Below are 19,736 nucleotides of genomic sequence, written 5' to 3'. Positions count from 1 at the left end.
ACCATCGATTGCTCAAAACCCCAAGCCGAGCCTAAAGAGGAAAGTAAACAGACACGCAGGGCTTTGGTGTGGAATGGAGCGCACAGAAGGAAAACATTAGGAGCAGAGCAGTTAGACGTGTCATCCAGTCCAGCAACCCCACGCTGGCTCCAGAATCAAAACAGCCTGCACACAAGGCCACATTCAGCTCCCATCTCCGGTTTCTCCCCACAATCAGGCCTCACCCTGGTCCCTGTGACGTTGGTGTTCTCTCTCCCTCTCTGCCCTGCTTATCAGACAGCTGCCTAGTCCTGGGGGCTGCTCAGTGCTGCCTGAGACCTGGGGCCCGAGATCTTAGAGATAATCATGCTGCTTTTCCAGCCTCCCCTACACCCCACACACACTCACATCCCACCTGATTCAGCACAGCTCACTGAAGAATGAATTCCCACAGTCCTAAACAGGAGGAGCCCTCTCTCACCATCACCACCCAAAAGGAGTGCAAGGCAAGGTCCCCGTATCCACATTTATTTACATTCTCTTCCAGAGGGGACTTGAGGGTTGGGGGGAGCTGGGGAGGCAGGAGGGCCCGACCTCTGAGGCCCGACCTTTCTGGGCACTACAGTAGCAGGACAGGCCCAGGGCTTGGCAGCTTTTGGAAAAAGGGGGCCTTCAGGTAAGACCTCTTGCCAGGCCCCAAATGCTAAAGAGGTGCTGTGCCCACCCCCCAACCCACTCTCAGGCCCAGATGGAAGCAGGAAGGCAAAGGGGGCAGCAGGCCAGCTGGAGTGACAGGGGAGGAATCCCCTGCAGGTGGCCTTTGGTCTCTATGAGGTTAGGAAGCTGCTCCTTGTTAGAGGAACCCCATGGGGGTGAAGCTGGGAGCCAGTCCCTGTTAGAGGAAACACCATAGCAGGGTGGGGGTGGGGGACTCAGGGGTCTGGTCTCAATAAGGCCTGGAAACAGTCTCCACTTCAAAGCAGACCTCTGTATTTGGAAACTGGGTAGGGGAGGAAATAAAAGGACTGTGAAAGGAATGCTTGTGAGCTGTGGGTGGGAGTCAGTCCAGGGGGCTTCGAGGGGGCTCCAAGGGGAAGGCTGTTGGGTTGTCTGCAGATGCCAGCAGCCAGATCCTGGGGAGGAAGATGTGGGAAGGGGGTCCTCTCTCCCTCTGAGAAGTGCTACTGCTCTCCACTCCATCCTGGCTGGGCACTGAGTTGCCATGGAGACCTCTCACACCGGAGCTACGTAATTTCCAGGGAATGTCCCAAATTTCTGGGTCCTCCGGGAGACACCTGAAAGAGGAAAGACAAAGATCATTCCCACACTTCCTTTTAAAATAGGAAAGATTAGGACCCTGCCCCCTGCTGGCAGTGTCCAGAACTGCAGGTGGAGTCCATGTCCCAGGGAGGGAGGAATTGTCTTCCCCAATCCTGCCTGCTAGTGGCAGAAGCTAGATAAGCAAAGCTGCACTTGCTAAATTCAATAGTGACCCACCAATCTGAGCACTCAACAACTGTGGATAACTTTGCACACAGCACAGAATAACTCCACCCTTCCTCGGGAAAGCAAGGAAGCAGGAGGATGAATCACGGAATCTAAATCCGTGGGCATCTCATTGGTCTAGTACAGTGTTCTGCAAACTCATTAGTCAACAGAGCTAAATATCAACAGTACAACAATTGAAATTTCTTTTGAGAGCCAAATTTTTTGAACTTAAACTATATAGGTAGGTACATTGTTATTTACTTAATTAGGGTACGTGGTATTTTGTGGAGGAGCCACACTCCAGGGGCCAAAGAGCCGCATGTGGCTCGGAGCTGCAGTTTGCCGACCACTGGTCCAGTATGACACCCTCGTTTTAGAGATGGGGCAAATGAGGCCTAAGAGGCCAAGTGAATTCCCCCAAAGCACTCAGCTGTTTAGGGGTAGAAGTGGGCCTAAAATTCAGGCCTCTTGTCCGCCACCCCTCAAAAAAACACCTGTGTCCTGGGGTGGTGAAGGGGGAATGCTAGGAATACGAAATGGAAGTCCTGAGCCTTCCCTTCCTGGCCCGCTGGCATCCTGATTTCCTTCTGAGTAGCCCAGGCCCACCTTGTACCCAGGCCTTGCTGATACTGTTCCCCTGCCGGGAGGGCCTCTCTCTCCTGCTTTGCCACCCTTCAAGGCCCAGCTCCCACACCTCCTCCACGAAGCCTTCCCTGACTTGCAATGCCCACCATGGTGAGTCCCATGTGGCTACTGGACATTTAACCGGTGTTAAGGTGACCGAGAAATTGAACTTTCTAAACTTTTCCTCTAAAAGCACATGAGGCTTACACCACAAAGGTGGTGCTTTTCTTCTTGTCTATATCAATTTGCAAAACGTTGCTAGTTACAAAGAAATTGGAAAGCAGAAGTGTACAGAGTAAAATGAGAATGTGCCCCAAACACACCCCTCCGAGGTAAGGACGCTAACAAGTTAGGACTTCGTAGTCACTGGCATGGCTGCAGCTTGGTCACCAGTGAGGTGCTGGAGTTCGGGTGAGAAAGGATGGGCTGCCAGGTCAAGGGACTGCCCCTGAGGCCACCCCTGCCCAGGCACCCCTCCAACACTTCAGGCCTCGCAGCCTGCTGCATGGACACCCTGGCTGCTCACTAGTCTCTGGGGATGGCCCCTGCCTCTGAAGCGGAGGCCTGGACAGGGCTGCTCACTCTGGGGAAGCAGGCCATGTGACACCTGCTGGGCTGGTCACCTTGAACCAGGCCAAGGCCAGCTTGAGGCTTCCTGCTTCAGTCCTTTGCCTGAGCTGCCCTTGGACCAGCTCTGAGGGCCGGGATCTCTCTCTCCTTTTGGTGGAAAGGGGTTGGGGGAGCTAGCTGCTAACTGGGGGGGCTGGGTGGGGAGTGGGGGACACACAGGTGTGAGACTTGATCCAAGTCTGAACTGACTTAATCAGTGACCTGGGCCTCATCCCTCTTTGAGGTATGAAGGCAACAACAGAAGTGCTGGCTCTGGGGAATCAGCCAGGCCAAAAGGTGTATGTGCTGGGTCAGGCCATGACTCTGTGCTGAACTAATATCTCCCCTCCACCTCCCCGGAGGGACCCTGAGGTACCCGCTTCCAGCCTGCCCCTAGTCCATCTCTCCAGGACCCCGATACCCCTGCTTCCAGCCTGCCCCTAGCCCATCCCTCCAGGACCCCGATACCCCTGCTTCCAGCCTGCCCCTAGCTCATCCCTCCAGGACCCTGAGATACACATCCTTCTAGCCTACCCCCCCCCCATGCCCCCCAGGCCCACATACCCACAAACCAGCCATCATCGCACTGCTGCATGACATCCACCCGGTCCCCCTCCCGCAGCTCCAGCTCGTCCTCGTTCTGGGGCCTGTACTGGTATACTGCCCGGTACCTGCAGGAGACATTGTCATGGCAACCGCCAGAGCCCTCACCCCTTCCTGAGACCAGACCCAGAGTCTAAACCCGAGTGCTGCCTCGTCCTATGAATATTCCAGGGTTTTTCCATGTTCCCGACAGCCTTGGCCCAGCTCCTGGAATGGCGGCTCCAGCTCTAGCTCTTCTTCCCCAGGCCTGCTCCCTGCCCTCCAAGCCCTAACCACCCAAACCCTGCCTCCTCGGCGCTTCCAGGGCCTTCAAGTCTGCTCTCCCAGTTCCCACACTTCCACGCTGACCTCAGGGCTGGGAACTGAGGAGACTGCGGCTGGGGGCTGAGGGAGGAGGGCCACAGGGCTGACAGGGACAGGTCAGGAGCACTGCAGACAAGTAGCCCCCCTCACCACCAAGTCACCCGGAAGCACAGCAAGAACTAGTGCTACCTAAAGGAGTCAGGAGCTTCCCAAACCCACCTTGGGGAGCCCTGGGGGCTATGCGGGTCGGTGTGCTCAGCACTGCCTGATGGCAGCCCCCACCCCTGACCGAGCTCCCCCAGATGGTACTCACGGGGTCCAGTGTATCTGAGTGGTGTTGTGGGAGGAGGTCCCCAGGTCTACGGCACGGCTGGAACCTCCAGGATGCGACAGAGAAGACCCAGGGGTGCTGAGACTCTGGGGGTCCATGGGAGGAAAAGTGGGCAAAGGCAGCATGAGGGGGGAGAAGTGAAATGGCCCCCTCTTCCCCAGGCAGCACTGCCCCCTCTGCTCATCTAATCCTCTGTCCCCATGGCACAGGGGTCTGTGACATTTCACGTCACAGGTGGGGCAGGTGGCTGGTTCCAAACCCTGCGGACAGCGGTGGGAGGAGCCCGCGCACCGCCTGTGCCCGCTCATACTGGTTTGCCGAGTGAAGCGATGACTGTGGGAGCAAACGGGCTTGTTTGTGAGCCCTCAGGATGGGGACCAGTGACTCTCCTTAAGAATAAACTTGTAGCTCAAATTCCCCCAACTACCCTCTGTAGTGGGAATTACCATCCTCCGCAGGTGAGGAATATTCTACCGGTGAGAAGACCCGCATCCAGAGACAGTAAGTGATATGCCCAAGGTCACAGCAGGGCCAGCAGCCCGCCCCCCAGGCTCCCGGCCCTACCCTGTGCCCGAGGCTGAGAGGCGCAAGTCATAAAAGTGGAGTCTGGCCCTAACCGGTTTGGCTCAGTGGATAGAGCGTCAGCCTGCGGACTCAAGGGTCCCAGGTTCGATTCCGGTCAAGGGCATGTAACTTGGTTGCGGGCACATCCCCAGTAGGAGGTGTGCAAGAGGCAGCTGATCGATGTTTCTCTCTCATCGATGTTTCTAACTTTCTAACCCTCTCCCTTCCTCTCTGTAAAAAATCAATAAAATATATTTAAAAATAAAAAATAAAAATAAAATAAAAGTGGAGTCTGAAGGGTCAGGAGGCTTGGACTGGCTCTGGGGCCCACCAAGGGCCGGCTGCCTATCCTGTTCTCCCTGTAGCTCAAGGGCCAGAACCAAATGGAGGGCTCAGAGGTCCATAGGGCCAGGGTGGGGCTGCAATGCCAGGTTCTGCCCAGTCAGTCACCCCACCAGTCTGTCCTGGGGTGGTCTGGGAAGGGTTCTGAAGTGACCCGTCACAGGAATGGGGGGTACGGGGTAGGGAGCGGGAGGGCGGGGTCAGCTCTCCACCTGAAACAGGTCATCTTACCTGGGTTTGCGATCTGGGCTCCTGGGCGGGGAAGGAGAAGCCGGTGCGGCGTGGGGAGGTCCGGCCGCCCCAATCGGTGGGGTCAGCTGGACTGCGTGGTGTTACTGGGGAGCTGGGGTGACGGGCAGCTAGCCGGGCGGCGGTCATGCTGGGAGATGCAGGGAGCTGGGGGCCCTCGTCGCAGAGGCGGAGCCGGGGCTCTCGGCACACCTGCACGTAGCTGACCGGGAAGATGCCCTGGCGCCCTGTGCCCGAGATGCGCCCCTCATACCAGTTCTCGTTCACCTTTCGGATCAGGCAGATGCGCTCCCCCTGCGGGAGAAAGGAGTCAGGATCTGGAGGGCTTCCTGGGCACCACGCACTCACGGCTGCCTACACGGATACCCAGAGGGATCGGGCTCCGAGGGGTCGGCAGGCTACTAGTATGCAGAGGTCGCACAGCTAGGAAGTGGAGAGTCAGGAGCCAAACCCAGGCTGCCTGGCCACGGAGCAGCCACAGGGGAGCCTGGTGGCTAATAACACGGGTCCAAACCAGGCTCTGCCAGTTTCACGCTGTGTGGCCTTGAACAGCTTACTTTGCCTCTCTGAGCCTTGGTTTCCTCACTCGCAAAGTGAGGACAGCAATGCCATGGCTGTGAGGAGCAAAAGACATCATTGGCAGCTTGGCAAGGCACTAACCCCCACTGGCCTGTCCCTGCCTCCACACTGAGTGATCCTGTCACCACTGCCAACAAACCAACTCCCTGATGACAGCTAGTGCCTCCTCAGGCCCTCACGACTGAGGCCAAGTGGGCTGCCCAGGGGAAGCGGTCTCCAGCCCTCTCTGGCCCCCACCTCTCCACCTCCTCCCGGCTCTGTCCCTGAGGCCAGCTCTTCTGGGGGACATTCACTAGGGGCGTTCATGGCTTCTGCCCCAAAAATCAGCCAAAGGGAGACCAAACCCTGCTTTCTAGGACAACATTTTTTAAGCTTTCTTGAACACGATCTATAACAAAAATTGTATTGTAGTAACAACCCAACACACACACACAGGCAAAGACACAGACATAAATGCCTAAAAAATTCCTTTTTTAATTTTTGAGAGAGGAAGGGAGGGAGAGAGAAACATTGATGTGAGATTGATCAGTTGCCTACCGCACATGCCCCGATTGGACTGCTGATCGAACCAACAACTTGGGTAAGTGCCCTGACTGGGAATCGGACTGCCACCTTTTGGTGTATGGTGTGACGTGCAACCAACTGAGCCACACTGGCCAGGGCATAAATGCCTGAAAATGTGATAGAATACCCTTACTACATGCAAGGCATTCTTTTTTTTTAGTTGATTTATTTTAGAGAGAGAGAAAGAGAAACATCGACCTGTTGTTCCACTTATTTATGTTGATTCTTGTATGTGCCCTGATCTGGAATCAAACCCACAACCCTGGCATATTGGGACAACTCTTAACCAGCTGAGCTACCTAGCCAGGCTACATGCAAGGCCTTCTAATATTTCCATTTTACGCTTTTAAAAATGCCCTAGCTGGGTTGTTCAGTGGTTAGAGTGTCAGCCTGCAGACTGAAGGGTTGTGGGTTTGACTCAGGTCAAGGGCAAGTACCTTGGTTGCAGGCTCGATCCTTGGCCCCGGTCTGGGTGTGTGCAGGAGGCAACCAATCAATGAGTCTCTCTCACATCAATGTTTCTCTGTCCCCCACCCTTCTACTCTCTCTAAAAAAAATCAATGGGAAAAATATATCCTCAGGTGAGGATTACAAAAAAAAAAAAAAAAAGAAAACAGTAAAAATGCTGTTTGTGATCCTCAAAACCTACCAACCTGGAATGAAAAAAAGCACTACTCTAGAAGTTTTGGACTTTTAAAATATGGGCTACATTAAGGGAAATTAATCCAAAGAGACTGAGAAAAAAATTGAAAATACTAGATGAAGGTGGATACACCTCTTTTTAACAACGTTTTACTGTAGCACTAGCCGGTTTGGCTCAGTGGATAGAGCATCAGCCTGTGGACTGAAGGTTCGATTCCGGTCAAGGGCACATGCCTGGGTTGCGGGCTCGATCCCCAGTAGGTGGCATGCATGAGGCAGCCGATCAATGATTCTCTCATCATTGATGTTTCTATCTCTCTCTCCCTCTCCCTTCCTCTCTGAAATCAATGAAGAAATATACTTTTTAAAGAAATAAAAATGTTTTACTGTACCTATTTCCTCCGTCTTCACCAGCCCCTGCCTACCCCCACTTCCTGCCTGGCCTGGCCGCACCTTTCGGAAGGACAGCTCCACCTCCAGGTCCCCCTTGAAATTGTACTGGGCCACGGCTTCTCCATACTCCAGCACCTGGTAGGTCGGGGGCTTGTGCGGCTTGGGGATTTCATCTGCAGGCAGCACCTGCAGTAAGGAAGAAAATGAGAAAGGCTCAGCCTAGACATGAATTGGCCACAGACCTGGGGCTCCTGGGAGGGTGAGGCAACAAAGAGAAGGTGGTAATGGTAAAATCTGTCCCCATGCCAGAGAGGGGACAGACACCAGACACAAGCCCAGGGTGGCCAGGGGTAAGCACAGCCAAGGGGCTGCTGAGTCCCAGAAGAGCCCTGGAGGAAGATTCTGCACTGGGGGTGTGTGGAGTGGGCCTTATTGGAGTGGGCAGTGGGCAGTGGGCAGTTCAGTGAAGGGAGCTGAACTTGGAGGGCAGAAGGAAACAAGTTTCAAGGAGCCGGGCACACCTGCTGGCGTGTTCTAAAAGTGAGGGCTAACATGTTACCATTGCCGAGGACCCAGTTTCCCTCTTCCTCCCCCACTTCTACCCCACCAGTTGCCCAGAATCTCCTTACTTTCTTTGCTTCACCCTACTCATAAAAATCAAAAAGCGAATCAACTATTTCTTTTTTTAATATATATATTTTAAATGTTTTTATTGATTTTAAATTTTTATTGTTGATTGATTTTTAGAGAGAGAGAAACATCAACTTGTTGTTCTACTTATTTATGCATTCATTGGTTGTTTCTTGTATGTGCCCTGACGGGGGATAAAACCTGAAACCTTGGAGTATCAGGATGATGCTCTAATCAACTGAGCCACCCACCAGGGCTGTTTTTATTGAGTTTAGAGAGAGAGAGGAAGGAAGGAGGAGGCAAGGAAGGAGGGGGAGGGGGAGAGGGAGAGAGGGAAACATTGATTAGCTGTCTCCTGCACACACCGGACCAGGATTGAACCTGAAACCTGGGTATGTTCCCTGACCAAGAATCCAACCAGTGACCTTTCAGTACATGGGACAATGTTCAAATAACTAAGCACCACTGGCCAGGCTGCTAATAAACTATTTCATACTAAGATCTAAATGACTGATGACACAGAATACTGTATATACTTTGCAAAATTTCAGGATCGGGGAGTCCTGAGGGTGGGAGAGGCCTACTGATGTCTGCCAAATCAAAGGCCTAAATGAAAACAACCACCCAACCCATAGTTCAAAGAGGAAGTCACGAAGAAAATAGAAAAATAGTTTGAGTTGAATGAAAAAAAAAAATCAAAATCTGTAGGATGCATTTAAAGCAGTGATTAGAGGAAAATTTATAGCATTAAATGCATATATTAGGGGGAAATGTTTCAAATCAATCATCTAACTACCACCCTAAAAAACTAGGAAAAAAAGTGCAAACTGGACCTAATGCAAGCAGAAGGAAATACTAAAGCGGCAGAAATCAATGATATGGAAAACAAAAATAGAAAAAAATGAATAAAATCTAAAGTTGGTTCTTTGAAAAGATCAATAAAATTAACAAATCTCTAGCCAGAGTTAGAGAGCACATAAACTATTAATATCAGGAATGAAAGAAAGGACATCACTACAGATCTTACTGACATTAAAATGATAATAAGGATACATTATGAACAACTTTAAATTAATAATTTAGATAGCTTAAAAGACACAAATACCAACGATAACAGACAGTCCTTTATCTATCAAATCCAGAACCTATAACTTCATTCAGATTCTGGATCTTTTAACAACTTGTCTCTGAACCTCAGCAAGCCCATCTGTAAAATGGGGCAGATCTAGCACGTTCCCAGGTTACTGAGAGGAAACAGGGAGGTAATTCAGGTGACTCTGGAACAACAAGGTTCAAACTGTTTGGGTCCATTTATATGCAGATTTTTTTCAAGTAAGTATATTGGAAAAATTTTGGAGATTTCCAACAATTTGTAAAAACTCACACATGAACCAGGTAGCCTAGAAATATCCCCCCAAAAAAAGTTAAAAAAAGGTTATGTCATAAATGCATAAAATGTATATATTTTCTCTTATGATTTAGCTTACATTATTGTAAGAATACAGTATATAATACATATAACATACAAAATAGATATTAATCAGGAAGGCTTACGTTATCGGTAAGACTTCTTGTCAACAGCAGGCTATTAGTAGTTAAGTTTGGGGGGAATCAAAAGTTACACGTGGTTCTTTGTATGGGGATCATCTTTGTGGGGGATCAATGCCCCTAACCCCTGCATTATTCAAGGGTCAACTGTACACATGAAAATGAGTGCATGTATACGCAATTTGTAAACATCACACACTTTGTACTCTTGCCAGGTGTAATTAGGATTCATCCCAAAGACAGCTTGAGAGAGATGGGTTCTGCATGGTGAAAGGCTGGGACACTGACAGGGCTGGCAGGCCTGGTTCTCCCCCGTTGACTGGGTTCCAGCTTTAGCCCTCATTTAACAAACATTTCCTGAGTACAGGCAAAGTATTGGGCCAGGCTGTGGGGGCCAAGGCTACAAATGAGGCTGAGACATGGCCCCTGCCCTGGAGCTCACAGTTCACATCTCAGGGAACCTGTGAGCTGTGGCAGCCAGCTCAGGAGAGAAGCCATGGATGGATAAGGGCTCTGCACACCCAACTGCTCCCCACCCCCCTCAGGCTACTGCTGGCTCCAGCTCACCTCCACGTAGTTAGCAGGGAAGATGCCCAGCCTGCCATGGTGCTCCCCCTCCAGCCAGTTCTTGTCCACCTCTTTGTGGATGTAGACAATATCACCCTTCTTCAGGGTCAGCTCCCTGAGGGCCAGAGCAAGGACATCGGCAAGCTGAGGCCCTCCTGATGACCCTGTGCAGCACACCCAGAGTCCCCTCCACCTCCTGGGGATGCCCACCTCAGCTCCCTTCCCCTCTCCCCCAGTGCAGAGCCAGCCCCAAGGGGCAGGGGATGGGAGAGAAGGGCACTTACTTGGGGGACTGTGCCTGGAAGTCAAACTTGAGCCTGGCAGCCTTCCTCTATGCAGGGGGAGAAGATACAGGGGGTGACCCCAGGACCCACCCCAGGTCCTCCTTGCACCCTGACCCTAACTCTCCCACCCCCTTACCTTCTTTTCTTCCTTCCTGGCAGGGCTGACCCCTCGTTCAGAGGCACTAGGGTCTGTGGAGAAGCATGAGCTCAGCGTGGGAAGGCCATGCCTGGGGGGTGGCGGGGGTGCTGGGACGGGGTCCCCACCCACTGGCACCAATGGAAGCAGGGGCTATAGGATCTTCCTGCCACACCCCAGAGGCACCACGTCTGGTAAGTGGTGGGCCTCTGGGTGGGAAAAAGGGCAGGATCTGGTCCTTACCTCGGGTTGAGGAAGGGTAGACAAAATCCCTACGACCTAGAAAGGGGCTTCCTCCATCCGCCATTCTGTGGGGGTTCAGGGGCCAGGAGGAGCCCCGGTAAAGTGCATTCGGGTTGCTGAGGCTCCAGGCAGAGGCCGGGCTGCGGGGACACAGTGAGTGAGTGAGCCACCTGTCTGGCCTCAAGCCCTACCAGGCTCACCCCGACCGCCCAAGGTCTCCCCGCAACTCCAGCCGCCTCGCCACAGGACGTCCTACTTCCCAAGCAGTGGGCCAGGCAAGGGTGCGGCCCTGCGGGGAGGCGGGGGTGCGCTGGGAAGTGCGGGCGCGGCCACCCACTCTTCGGCTGAGGGCAGTTACCATCAAGGGCCAGGACGGCCGCCAGTGGCGAGCGGTGCCCGGTCCCAGAGAGCCACCTGCCACCCTTCTGGCCCCCCTGCGGCACGCAGTGCCCTGTCCCGGCCGGCCACTTGCCGCCCTCCACGTCTCCCCCAACTCCACACCCCTCCCTTGCCACGTCCCCTCCCCGACCCCGTCTCCGCAGTTCTCCGCGCACCCCGGCCACTCACCGCGCGGAGGACCGTGGCTCCTGGGGCGGTCGGGGCACCTGGGAACCCTGTGGGGGAGAGGGCGTCAGGCCAGGACCATCCGCTACAGCGCAGCCAGGCCACCGCCTCCGGAAAAGTTGGCGGCCTGGAAGGAGCGAGGGTGGGCGGGGCGGGGCGGGGAACTGGGAGGAGACGAGGAGCCGGGGGAGGAAGCGCAGGGAGCGGGGTGCGGAAGAGGGAGGGAGGCCCGGGAAAGCGGGCGGTAGTGGGCGGTAGTGAGGGAGATCCCTGCGAGCTGCGGTCCGGGGGAGGTCCGGGGCTGGGGCGGGGAGGTCTGGGGGAGGTGTGGGGCTGAGCGCGGAGCCCGGCATTGGGACGTCAGGCTGAGGCGGAGCCGACCTGGAAGGGTTCGGAGGAGGCACTCGGAAAAGTCCCGCCCAGCCTTTGAGAGAGGAGGGCGCAGACAGGGGTAAAGTCTGCCCGAGGTCGCGCTGAGTGCAGCCCGAGGGACGCCTCTGGTGGCCCCTCTCCCCAAGTCCAGCTGCTGCGGACTCCTGGGCGCAGAGTCTCCGGGAGGGGACTGGGAGGTCGGTACCTTGGGAGATGTCTGCCGGGTCTCAATAGCCCGCAGGTCCTTGTCCAGCTCCGCGCTCAGCTTGGCCAGCTCTCTCTCCAGAAGGACCTGCGGCGGGTGATCGGGAGAGACTTGGGCAGTGGGAACGCGGGGGAGGGGGAGGGAAAGCAGTGCACGGTTGGGGGAGGCGGGGGCGCTGGCCGAAGGGCGCAGGCCGCCGGGCCAGGACAGTCTCACCCATCCGGTACTCCCAAGATAGTCCCTTAGGACTTCCTGATTGTGCCCCAGTGCCACTTTTTGTGGTCACTTATTTAATCAAGAGCCTGCAGGGATCCCCATTTTCTCTCCCATCAAGTATTCGTGGCCTTCCACAGCCTGGCTTCCCTGTACCCACCTGCTTCCCCTCCACTGCCTATCCTGCCGGCCAGACTTTGCTTCCGCGCCTCCGCATCCTGAACGCCCTCTGCCTAGCCCAACCCTCCCAACTCTTTAGAGCTCAGCTCCACCTCTAAGAATAGTTCCTGAAAATTCCAGTCCACACTGACCACTCTTCTCTGCTCCCACTTTGCTCAACACACATTTATTCCATGCATGTTTGAGTGCCTACTGAATGCCATCACTGTGGTGGGTGCTGGGGATACAAAGATAAACTGTGCGGGACTGGGGAGGATGGGAGCTGTGGGATCTGTGTCCTTTGCCCAGGGTCACTGGGGCAACATCACCCAGAGATTCTCCTTTGTCCCCCAACATTGCTGTCTCCCCTTCCCCCACCTTCCCTGCAGCACTCACCTCAATGGGTTGGGAGGGCTTCTCAGCAGGGTCATCCACCAGAGGTTTCTTGGGCTGAAGATGGGAAGGGTGGGTCAGAGGGGGCAAACTCGCTTGCCAAAATGCACTGGCTGAGGGTGCATCCAATCCCAGAGGACCAGGCCCACACTCACCTTCTGCCCAGTCTCTAGTTCTTGCAGAAACTGGTTCCAAGATTCTTCTGTCCAGACATTGTCTGCTTTCTCTCTGCGTCTGGGCACCTGCATGGAGGTGGGTAGGCATCAGCTTGAGTAGAGGGGCACTAGGACCCTGGGCAGGCTTTCAGGCCACTGCCCCACCCCTATGACCACCAGTCCCCTACTTGGATTCGCCAAGCTGCACAGGCCCCACCAGAAAGGGCATTATCGGTGCTCTTTTCACAGAGGGACCTGGCCGAGAAGGCGCTGGGCACCCTGTGGGGAGGGTGCTGGGAGGGCTACCTGATTTGAGGTCCTGGGCAGGGAGGAGAATGCTCCAGGGTTACAGTTGAAGGTGCTTCTAGGATACTCTTCAGAGGGGTCCCAGCTTCTTCTAGAGAAGGGGAGGGGCATTTCTTCAGTTTCCTTTTAGGGAAACTGAGACACAACTGAGAACACAGCCCTGGTAGAGGGAGCTGCACCCTGTCCTCTCCTGCTCCAGGCTCGGGAGCAGTGTTAATGCGTGGAAAGTTATGAGCTCTGAGTTCAAATCTCAGCTCCACCACTTGGCTGTGTTACCTTTTGGCAAGTTACTGAACTGCCAGAGCGTCAGATTCAATGCCGGTAATGTCAGAATGATTCCTGCCCACGCAAGGGCGTGGTGAAGCTTATGTGAGGGGACACATCTGAGACGCCCAGCAAAGGCCTAACACATGCACCTGCTCCATGCGTGGCCAGTCCCTTTCCTGCTGGCCTTGGTGATAGCCTGCAATTGCGTTCAGGCTGCACTGTGACTGTGGCGATGTATGTTAGTGCTTATTCGGTGAAGCTGGTCTTTTTGGTTGCACCTGTGCCCAAGGGTGTGGGACTATGTACTAATCCAAGGAAAACCCCGGGCAGGGAAAGAGCCTGCAGCCCTGACCCTGGAGTCCTGGCATGTGATTTCAGAGCCCTGGGCCTCACTGCTCTGAGGGTGCTGAATTCATGACTTCATCTGGGAGGCCACTCCAGCCACACTCCAGGCACTGCACTGTCACACTTGCCCTCGTCTCCTCTAGGACGCCCTTCTTGGCTGGCTTAAAGGTTCCAGCCTCTGTTGAATTTGGATGTCTTTACTAAATGGAATGACTGTACCAAGCTTATCAAATGATGGAATGTCTGACCGCAGGGTCAGGATTTGTTGGCTGTAATCATGACTCTGTTCTCTATTCTCAAAATAATATTGGTGATAATGAGAATGGAATATGTCGTTCCTAATTTAAGGAAGCTCTTGTCATAATGAAGTCTATATTAATAATGTTTGTGGAGACTTGCGATGAGTCTTAATCCTCATGACCACTCAATGATCCCCACGTAACAGATGGGGTTACTGAGGCTTGGGCTGGTTAAGCTGCTCAAGGCACACCAGCAGGAATCCAGAACCCTGAGTCCAATTCTTGAGCTCGTAGCCTCTCTCTTATTGATAATGCCGAGAGCCACAGGCCCGTTATGGTTATGCTAATGAGGTGAATCTCGCCCAGAAAAGAATAAGAAGCTCATGGATTTCACTGAGGGCAAAGCTCCTCATTCCCAAGGTGGGGTCAAACCCCTCCAGGTCCAGGCAGCCGGGCCTGGGCCTGTGTGGTTTGCACAGAGAAAAGCAGCTGCATCCTTCACCTCCCTGGAGGGGCTCCTCTCTCGGCGGCACCTGGGAGGAAACTAGGATCCTCCGCCCCTTGTTTTCTCTCAGGCATCGGAGCAGAAGGCCACAGACCCACACCTACTCGTGAGACACGGCTCTCCACCCCACAGTACCTGTGGATCTTTGGGGTGATGAATCCTGCATTGCATCACGGGGGTCCTGACCAGGATTGGGTGCCAAGTCCACCCCTGCCTGCCACTCCCCTTGGGCCCTGGCGGGGAAGGGAGTGTCTGGAGTAGTGGGGATCCTGAGAAGGGGTTGAACTGTCAGGGGAGCCATATCCCCTGCTTGCCTACTTTGAGGCTGTGCCAGCTGCTGCCACCAGGGGCTGCCAGTTCCCACAGGGAAGCCAGGGCCCCTCTGCAGCCCTCAGGCCCCTTCCCCATGGCGGCTTACCCGCTCAGAGAGGAGGCCTGGCCTGGCCGGGATGCAGGTCTTTGCTGGGGCCCTGGACACCTTGAGTCTGCAGAGGTGGCACAGGAGGAAGCCACTGGAAGTGGGAGGAGACAGGTAGGGTGGGGGAGGTGAGAGCAGGGGTTGAGGTCACCTGGTTGACCTTTGGAGGTTTTGACACCCATATCCACCCATACCCACAGTCCTGGGTAGCTCCTGGGAAAAGGGGTGGTATTCCAGACCCCTTAATGTGCGCTTTGCACTAAGAGCTTTGCTCTCTTTAAGAAATGTTCAAAACAGCTCTGGGGTAGGTAGTGTCCCCATTTTAGGGATCAGGAAAGACAGGCCCAGAGAAGTCACCCAGGGCTGGGCATTCACTGGACAGGGAAGCTGAGGTTCTTGAATGCCACCTGCCAGGGGTTGGGAGCTTACCGGAAATGGGCATACAAACTTCTCAAGCTGAACTAAGCCAACTGGGAAGCCCCAGAGCCAGGTGTGGCTGCAGGGAGGGTCAAATTCAAGGCCAAGCTGGGCGGGTCACCCCCTCACCTTTGGGTGCTTCCTCGAAGGTCCAGTCCAGATGCAGGTCTGCGGGAGCAGAAAGGACCGGGTCAGGGATGGGACAGCAAGCGAGGTCGGAGTGCCCTGTGAGGCTGCCTCAGCTGCTCCTAGCCTCCCTCCTGCCTAGAGCAGGGGCCAAGGGACTGAGTCAGGGCCTGAAGAATGTCCCGAGGGAGGGAAGGAATTAGGAGGGCAGTTCTGGGGAGGGCTTGAAATGCCTCTGGCAGACTTAGGGCCTGAGCCAGCCAACCGGGGCAGTGGACTTGCCCAAATTCCTGCTCCTCCCTCCCCGGTTCCCATACATATCCTCTTCCTGACCTTCATAGACCTGCCCTCACCACTTCGGGTAGGGGAAGGCCACTTCCTCTTCTCCCTCTTGCCCCTTCTGCACCCTCTCCTAAATGTGTGTTCTTCCCCCTTTGCCCAGACCCACTCCTCACGGTGCTCATGACTTTCCAGGGCCTCCTAGGAGAAGCAACTGATCAGCCAACCCACTCAATCTCCCAGGCAAGCGGACGTGCCCCAACAGCTCCTCAAACGCCAACCAAAATACCCCCCTCCGATCCCAGGCCTTCTTCTGGCTCTGGAGCTCTCTGCTGTCCTTTGCAGCAGCAGCTGGCCCTCACTCACGGCCTCCAATTCCCTTCTTGTGGAGCAGGCTCAGCCCTACCACTCTTGCCCCGCCTGCTCTTCTCAAGGACCCTGTGACTTCCACATGACCAAATCAAATGGCCAACGGCATGCGCCCATCAGCAGCAGTTGTCACAGTGGGTCCCTTCCTCCGGCTGCAATGTTTCTTCCACTTGGCTTCAGGGAGACCACTCTGGTTCTCCCCCTGCCTCCGGCTGCCCCTCCTCAGTCTGTGTGGCTGAGTCCTGCTCACCTCAGGAGCCACTCAGTGCCCAAGACTCAGTCCTTGGGCTTCTGTCTCTCCCTCTCCCCAGGTCATCTTATCTAATCTTCTGCTGTAAAAAAATAACATCTATTCCAGGGATTTACAACCTTGGCTGCACATTAGAATACTTGGGCGGATTTGCATCAAAATCTCTCTGAATGAGCCCCAGGTATTCCCGCCTGCAGCCCAGGCGTGGCCCCTGAACAACAGACTTGTGTCTTAACTGCCTACTCAACATCTCCACTTGGATGCCCCACATCTAAAACAGCACCACTTACATCTGCACCTCCTGCAGTCCTTCCCTGCATTTATAAGTGGCAGCTCCATCCTTCCACCTGCGCACCTTAGTCAGCCGTGACTCCTCTCTTTCAAATCCATCAGCAAATTCCCAGGACTCTTGTCTCTGAATCCTACCAGGCCTGCTGCTGCGGCCCTGGTCTGAGGCACTGTGGCCTCTGGCCTGGGGTAAAGCCAGGCCTCCTAACTGATCCCCTGCTGCCACTCTGCCCTATCTTTCCCACCTGGCAGCCTGCATGAACCTTTCCAGATATCACTTGTCAGAGCATGTCACTCTTCTGCTCGGAACTGCTCAGCTCTTGCAGAATAAAAGCCAAAATTCTTATAAAGGCCCTCCGGGACCCAATCCTATCTCCCACCATAGTCCCCTCACTCCATCCTGGCCTCTCCTTGATATTCCAGAACATACCAGACTTGCTTCTGCCCCTGGGTCTCTGAGGTCCCCTTGGTGCAGCACCCGCCCCTGCCCTGTAGAGCTAACTCCTTCACTCCCAGAGCTCTCTGCTCCGATGCCACTTAGCAGGGGCCTTCCCGGTACTGGACCCCTTTGCTCCCTAGTGCTGACCACCAGCTGCTGTATTGCGTATTTATTATCTGCTTATTCTGTCTCCCTCTTTCTTAAGCTTCACTGGGGCAGGGACATTCTTTTTTGTCCCTGTTTTATCTTCAGCACCTGGAATAGTGCTTGGCACACAGTAAGTGCTCAATACATGGTCACGGGACTAACTGAGTGAATGAGTGACCTCATGGATTCTCAATACCCCTGGGGACAGTGCCTGGTCATTGTTCCCTCCCTCTGCCCCCAAGAACAGGGAGGAGACTGGAGGATAGTTCCTTTGCCTGTTTTAGGAACCACTCAGCACAGAGCCTGGGGTGGGTGCAGAAGAGCTCCCGAGCAGGCAAGTTCCCTTTTCTGCCCCTCCCTTCCGAAGCCCCCGGAGCTGGAGCCCACTGGGTGGGGATAGAGAGGGGGCCCTGGAAGGGTGTCTCACCTGGCATTTTCCGGTGAATCTGATGGAACATTCTCCGGTACCAGTCTCTAGGGCTGTCAACACTCTGGGATCAGAAAAGGCAACGTCAGGCCACCCTCCTAATACCAAGCCACAGAAGTTTTTCCTTACTGGGCACTTTTCCTGTGAGCCCCAGGGGGAGGGGTGTCTTTACTGGCAATGACCTCGAGTAGGGTATTATATAGGAACTAGAGGCCCGATGCATGAAAATTCGTGCAAGAGTAGGCCTTCCTTCCCCGGCTGCCGGCACCCGCTTCCCTCTGGCACCCAGGATCTGGGCTGCTACCCTCCAGCCGGCTTCATCAGGAAGGACATTCGGTATAATTAGCATATTCCCCTTTTATTATTATAGATATGGAAAGGATCTCCAACAGTGATAATCCCGACGCTGTGAGATTTTGGGTGGTTCACATTTTTTCACTTTTCTATATTTCTGATGTTTCTACAAAGAACATGTGCTTCTATGTGATGAAAAATTAATGCAGTAATATAGGTAGAAATGTTATTTCATATCCCCTGCTGCACCTGAGACTCAAGACAGCCCTAGAAAGCAGAAAGGTATGTTACTGACCTCAGGTTCAAATGGGGAGATGGTGAACTGAACTAAAGGTAGGTGGCTGGCTGAGACAGGCATGAGCCGGGTGGGGGGTGCAGAGCCGCTGGGAGTCTGGAGCCCGGCTCCATCCACACTCACCACTCAGGACTCTGTGCTCACTCATTCAGCCAGTCATCCACTCAGCAGCCATGTCATGAGCGTTGTGCCAGGCCCTGGGACTAGAATCTGAGAGGGGCCCCTGCCAGCAGTGGCCCTCCAGTGGTGAGAGCATTCTCTCACCCCACAAACCACTGTGCAACTCAGACACATGACTGCCTGTGATTTTGTGGGGCTCACGACCCCTGAAACCCATCCTGATTGAACCCCTGCTTTAGTCTGAAATGCTTGGGGTACAGCCTTGGTTGCCCCAACTTTAATTCACAGAAGTGCTCAGCGTGGGTCCCCAGCTCTAGACTCACAGATCGGGGGGCAATGGGCATGCCGCTCTCGTCCACGGGCCCGATTCCCTCGTACTTGACCCAGCGCTTATCCCGGCGTTTGCTGTCCTTGGTCCATGTGGCTGACCAGTTCTGGGGATGCTGGGAGGCGGGGATCTTCTGGGTCCCCGCAGGCCGGCTCCCAGGGCCTGGCCAGGTCTGATACCAAGCAGGGTCTGCAGGGTGTGCATGAGAGCATTAGCAACGGGCAGGGGCCCGCCTGACCTTGTCCGTCCCTTGGTTCTCCAGAATACTGATCGCCTTGGGTTTAAACATTTCAACATCTCCCTGCCTGTTGGAGTTGGGGAGGCAGACTCTATCATCTCAGCAGGACCACGGGCCTCTGTTTGTTTATGTTTTAATTGAAGTGAATAAAAATGGATTTGAGACACCTGTGCAACCTCACTCTGCTTTCCTGGGGCTGTCCTAAGAGCTTCCGGAATGAGGGCTGAGAATCATTACTTGCAGAGAATGCTGGGCTGTCCCAGCTGGGAGGCAGCAGGGTGGGGCAGAAAAGGTGTCGGGCTTGGAGGGGACAGATCTGACTTCAGACTCCAGATCTGCCCCCTACTGGCTGTGTGATCTTGGGCGCAACAATTAGCCTCCCTGTGCCTCAGTTTTCACTTCATGGGTCATCACGGCAAGGATTCAGGGAGATCTAGAGGGTGTGACCGTGCCCAGCACAGTGCCTGGCACACAGTAGAGAGGCTCTCGATAAGGGACAGAAACTATTCGCCAGACGTGGCTGTCATGGCCTCAACTTCCCTGGACCCTTCAGCCCCAGGGCAGCAGCCTAAGAGACTGAACCCCTCTGAGACTCAGCTCTTCACTGGGAAGGTGTCCACACTTTGCCAGGGATTGGATAAGATGAGGCTTGTGAGGCATCCTTTCAGGGCTCAGCACGGTCAAGTGCTCAGCAATTATTTGTCAAAGTATTAAGCTCCTTGACAGAGTGCCTGCCTCACGGGAATGCGCAACAAAGGATGCCAGCTCCTCAGAAGGGCCCCAGGGTGGGCCCCGCACGGAGGATGTCCCAGGGTCTCTAGGACCCTGTGGCCCAGGCTGCCCTGACGTGTAGGAGCCCAGAAGCTGACAGGCTCTTGGAGCTCCCTGCCCACCTGTGTT

General features: G+C 54.5%; 1 protein-coding gene across 2 annotated transcripts in view; it reads right to left on the bottom strand.

Annotated features, from left to right (window-relative positions):
* Positions 1-947: 947 nt before the first annotated feature.
* Positions 948-19,736, bottom strand: part of SORBS3 (sorbin and SH3 domain containing 3) — a 24,526-nt gene continuing 5,737 nt past the window's right edge. For both annotated transcript variants that reach the window (XM_080675928.1, XM_080675929.1), the window contains exons 4-21: positions 18,594-18,787; positions 17,562-17,625; positions 15,366-15,404; positions 14,820-14,913; positions 13,046-13,136; positions 12,740-12,826; positions 12,588-12,641; positions 11,820-11,906; positions 11,246-11,292; positions 10,679-10,818; positions 10,436-10,488; positions 10,300-10,346; positions 10,016-10,130; positions 7,331-7,456; positions 5,075-5,386; positions 3,920-4,023; positions 3,265-3,371; positions 948-1,274 (exon numbers count right to left, since the gene is read on the bottom strand). In XM_080675928.1, the coding sequence (XP_080532054.1) occupies positions 1,213-1,274; positions 3,265-3,371; positions 3,920-4,023; positions 5,075-5,386; positions 7,331-7,456; positions 10,016-10,130; positions 10,300-10,346; positions 10,436-10,488; positions 10,679-10,818; positions 11,246-11,292; positions 11,820-11,906; positions 12,588-12,641; positions 12,740-12,826; positions 13,046-13,136; positions 14,820-14,913; positions 15,366-15,404; positions 17,562-17,625; positions 18,594-18,787 (1,823 nt within the window). In that variant the 3' untranslated portion in view covers positions 948-1,212. The remainder of the gene's footprint in view (positions 1,275-3,264; positions 3,372-3,919; positions 4,024-5,074; positions 5,387-7,330; positions 7,457-10,015; positions 10,131-10,299; positions 10,347-10,435; positions 10,489-10,678; positions 10,819-11,245; positions 11,293-11,819; positions 11,907-12,587; positions 12,642-12,739; positions 12,827-13,045; positions 13,137-14,819; positions 14,914-15,365; positions 15,405-17,561; positions 17,626-18,593; positions 18,788-19,736) is intronic.

Source organism: Plecotus auritus (genome assembly GCF_963455305.1).
Source record: "Plecotus auritus genome assembly, chromosome: 6".
Lineage (NCBI taxonomy): Eukaryota > Metazoa > Chordata > Mammalia > Chiroptera > Vespertilionidae > Plecotus > Plecotus auritus.
Note: the sequence above shows the minus strand (reverse complement) of the source record. Positions and strands in the feature narration are given on the sequence as shown.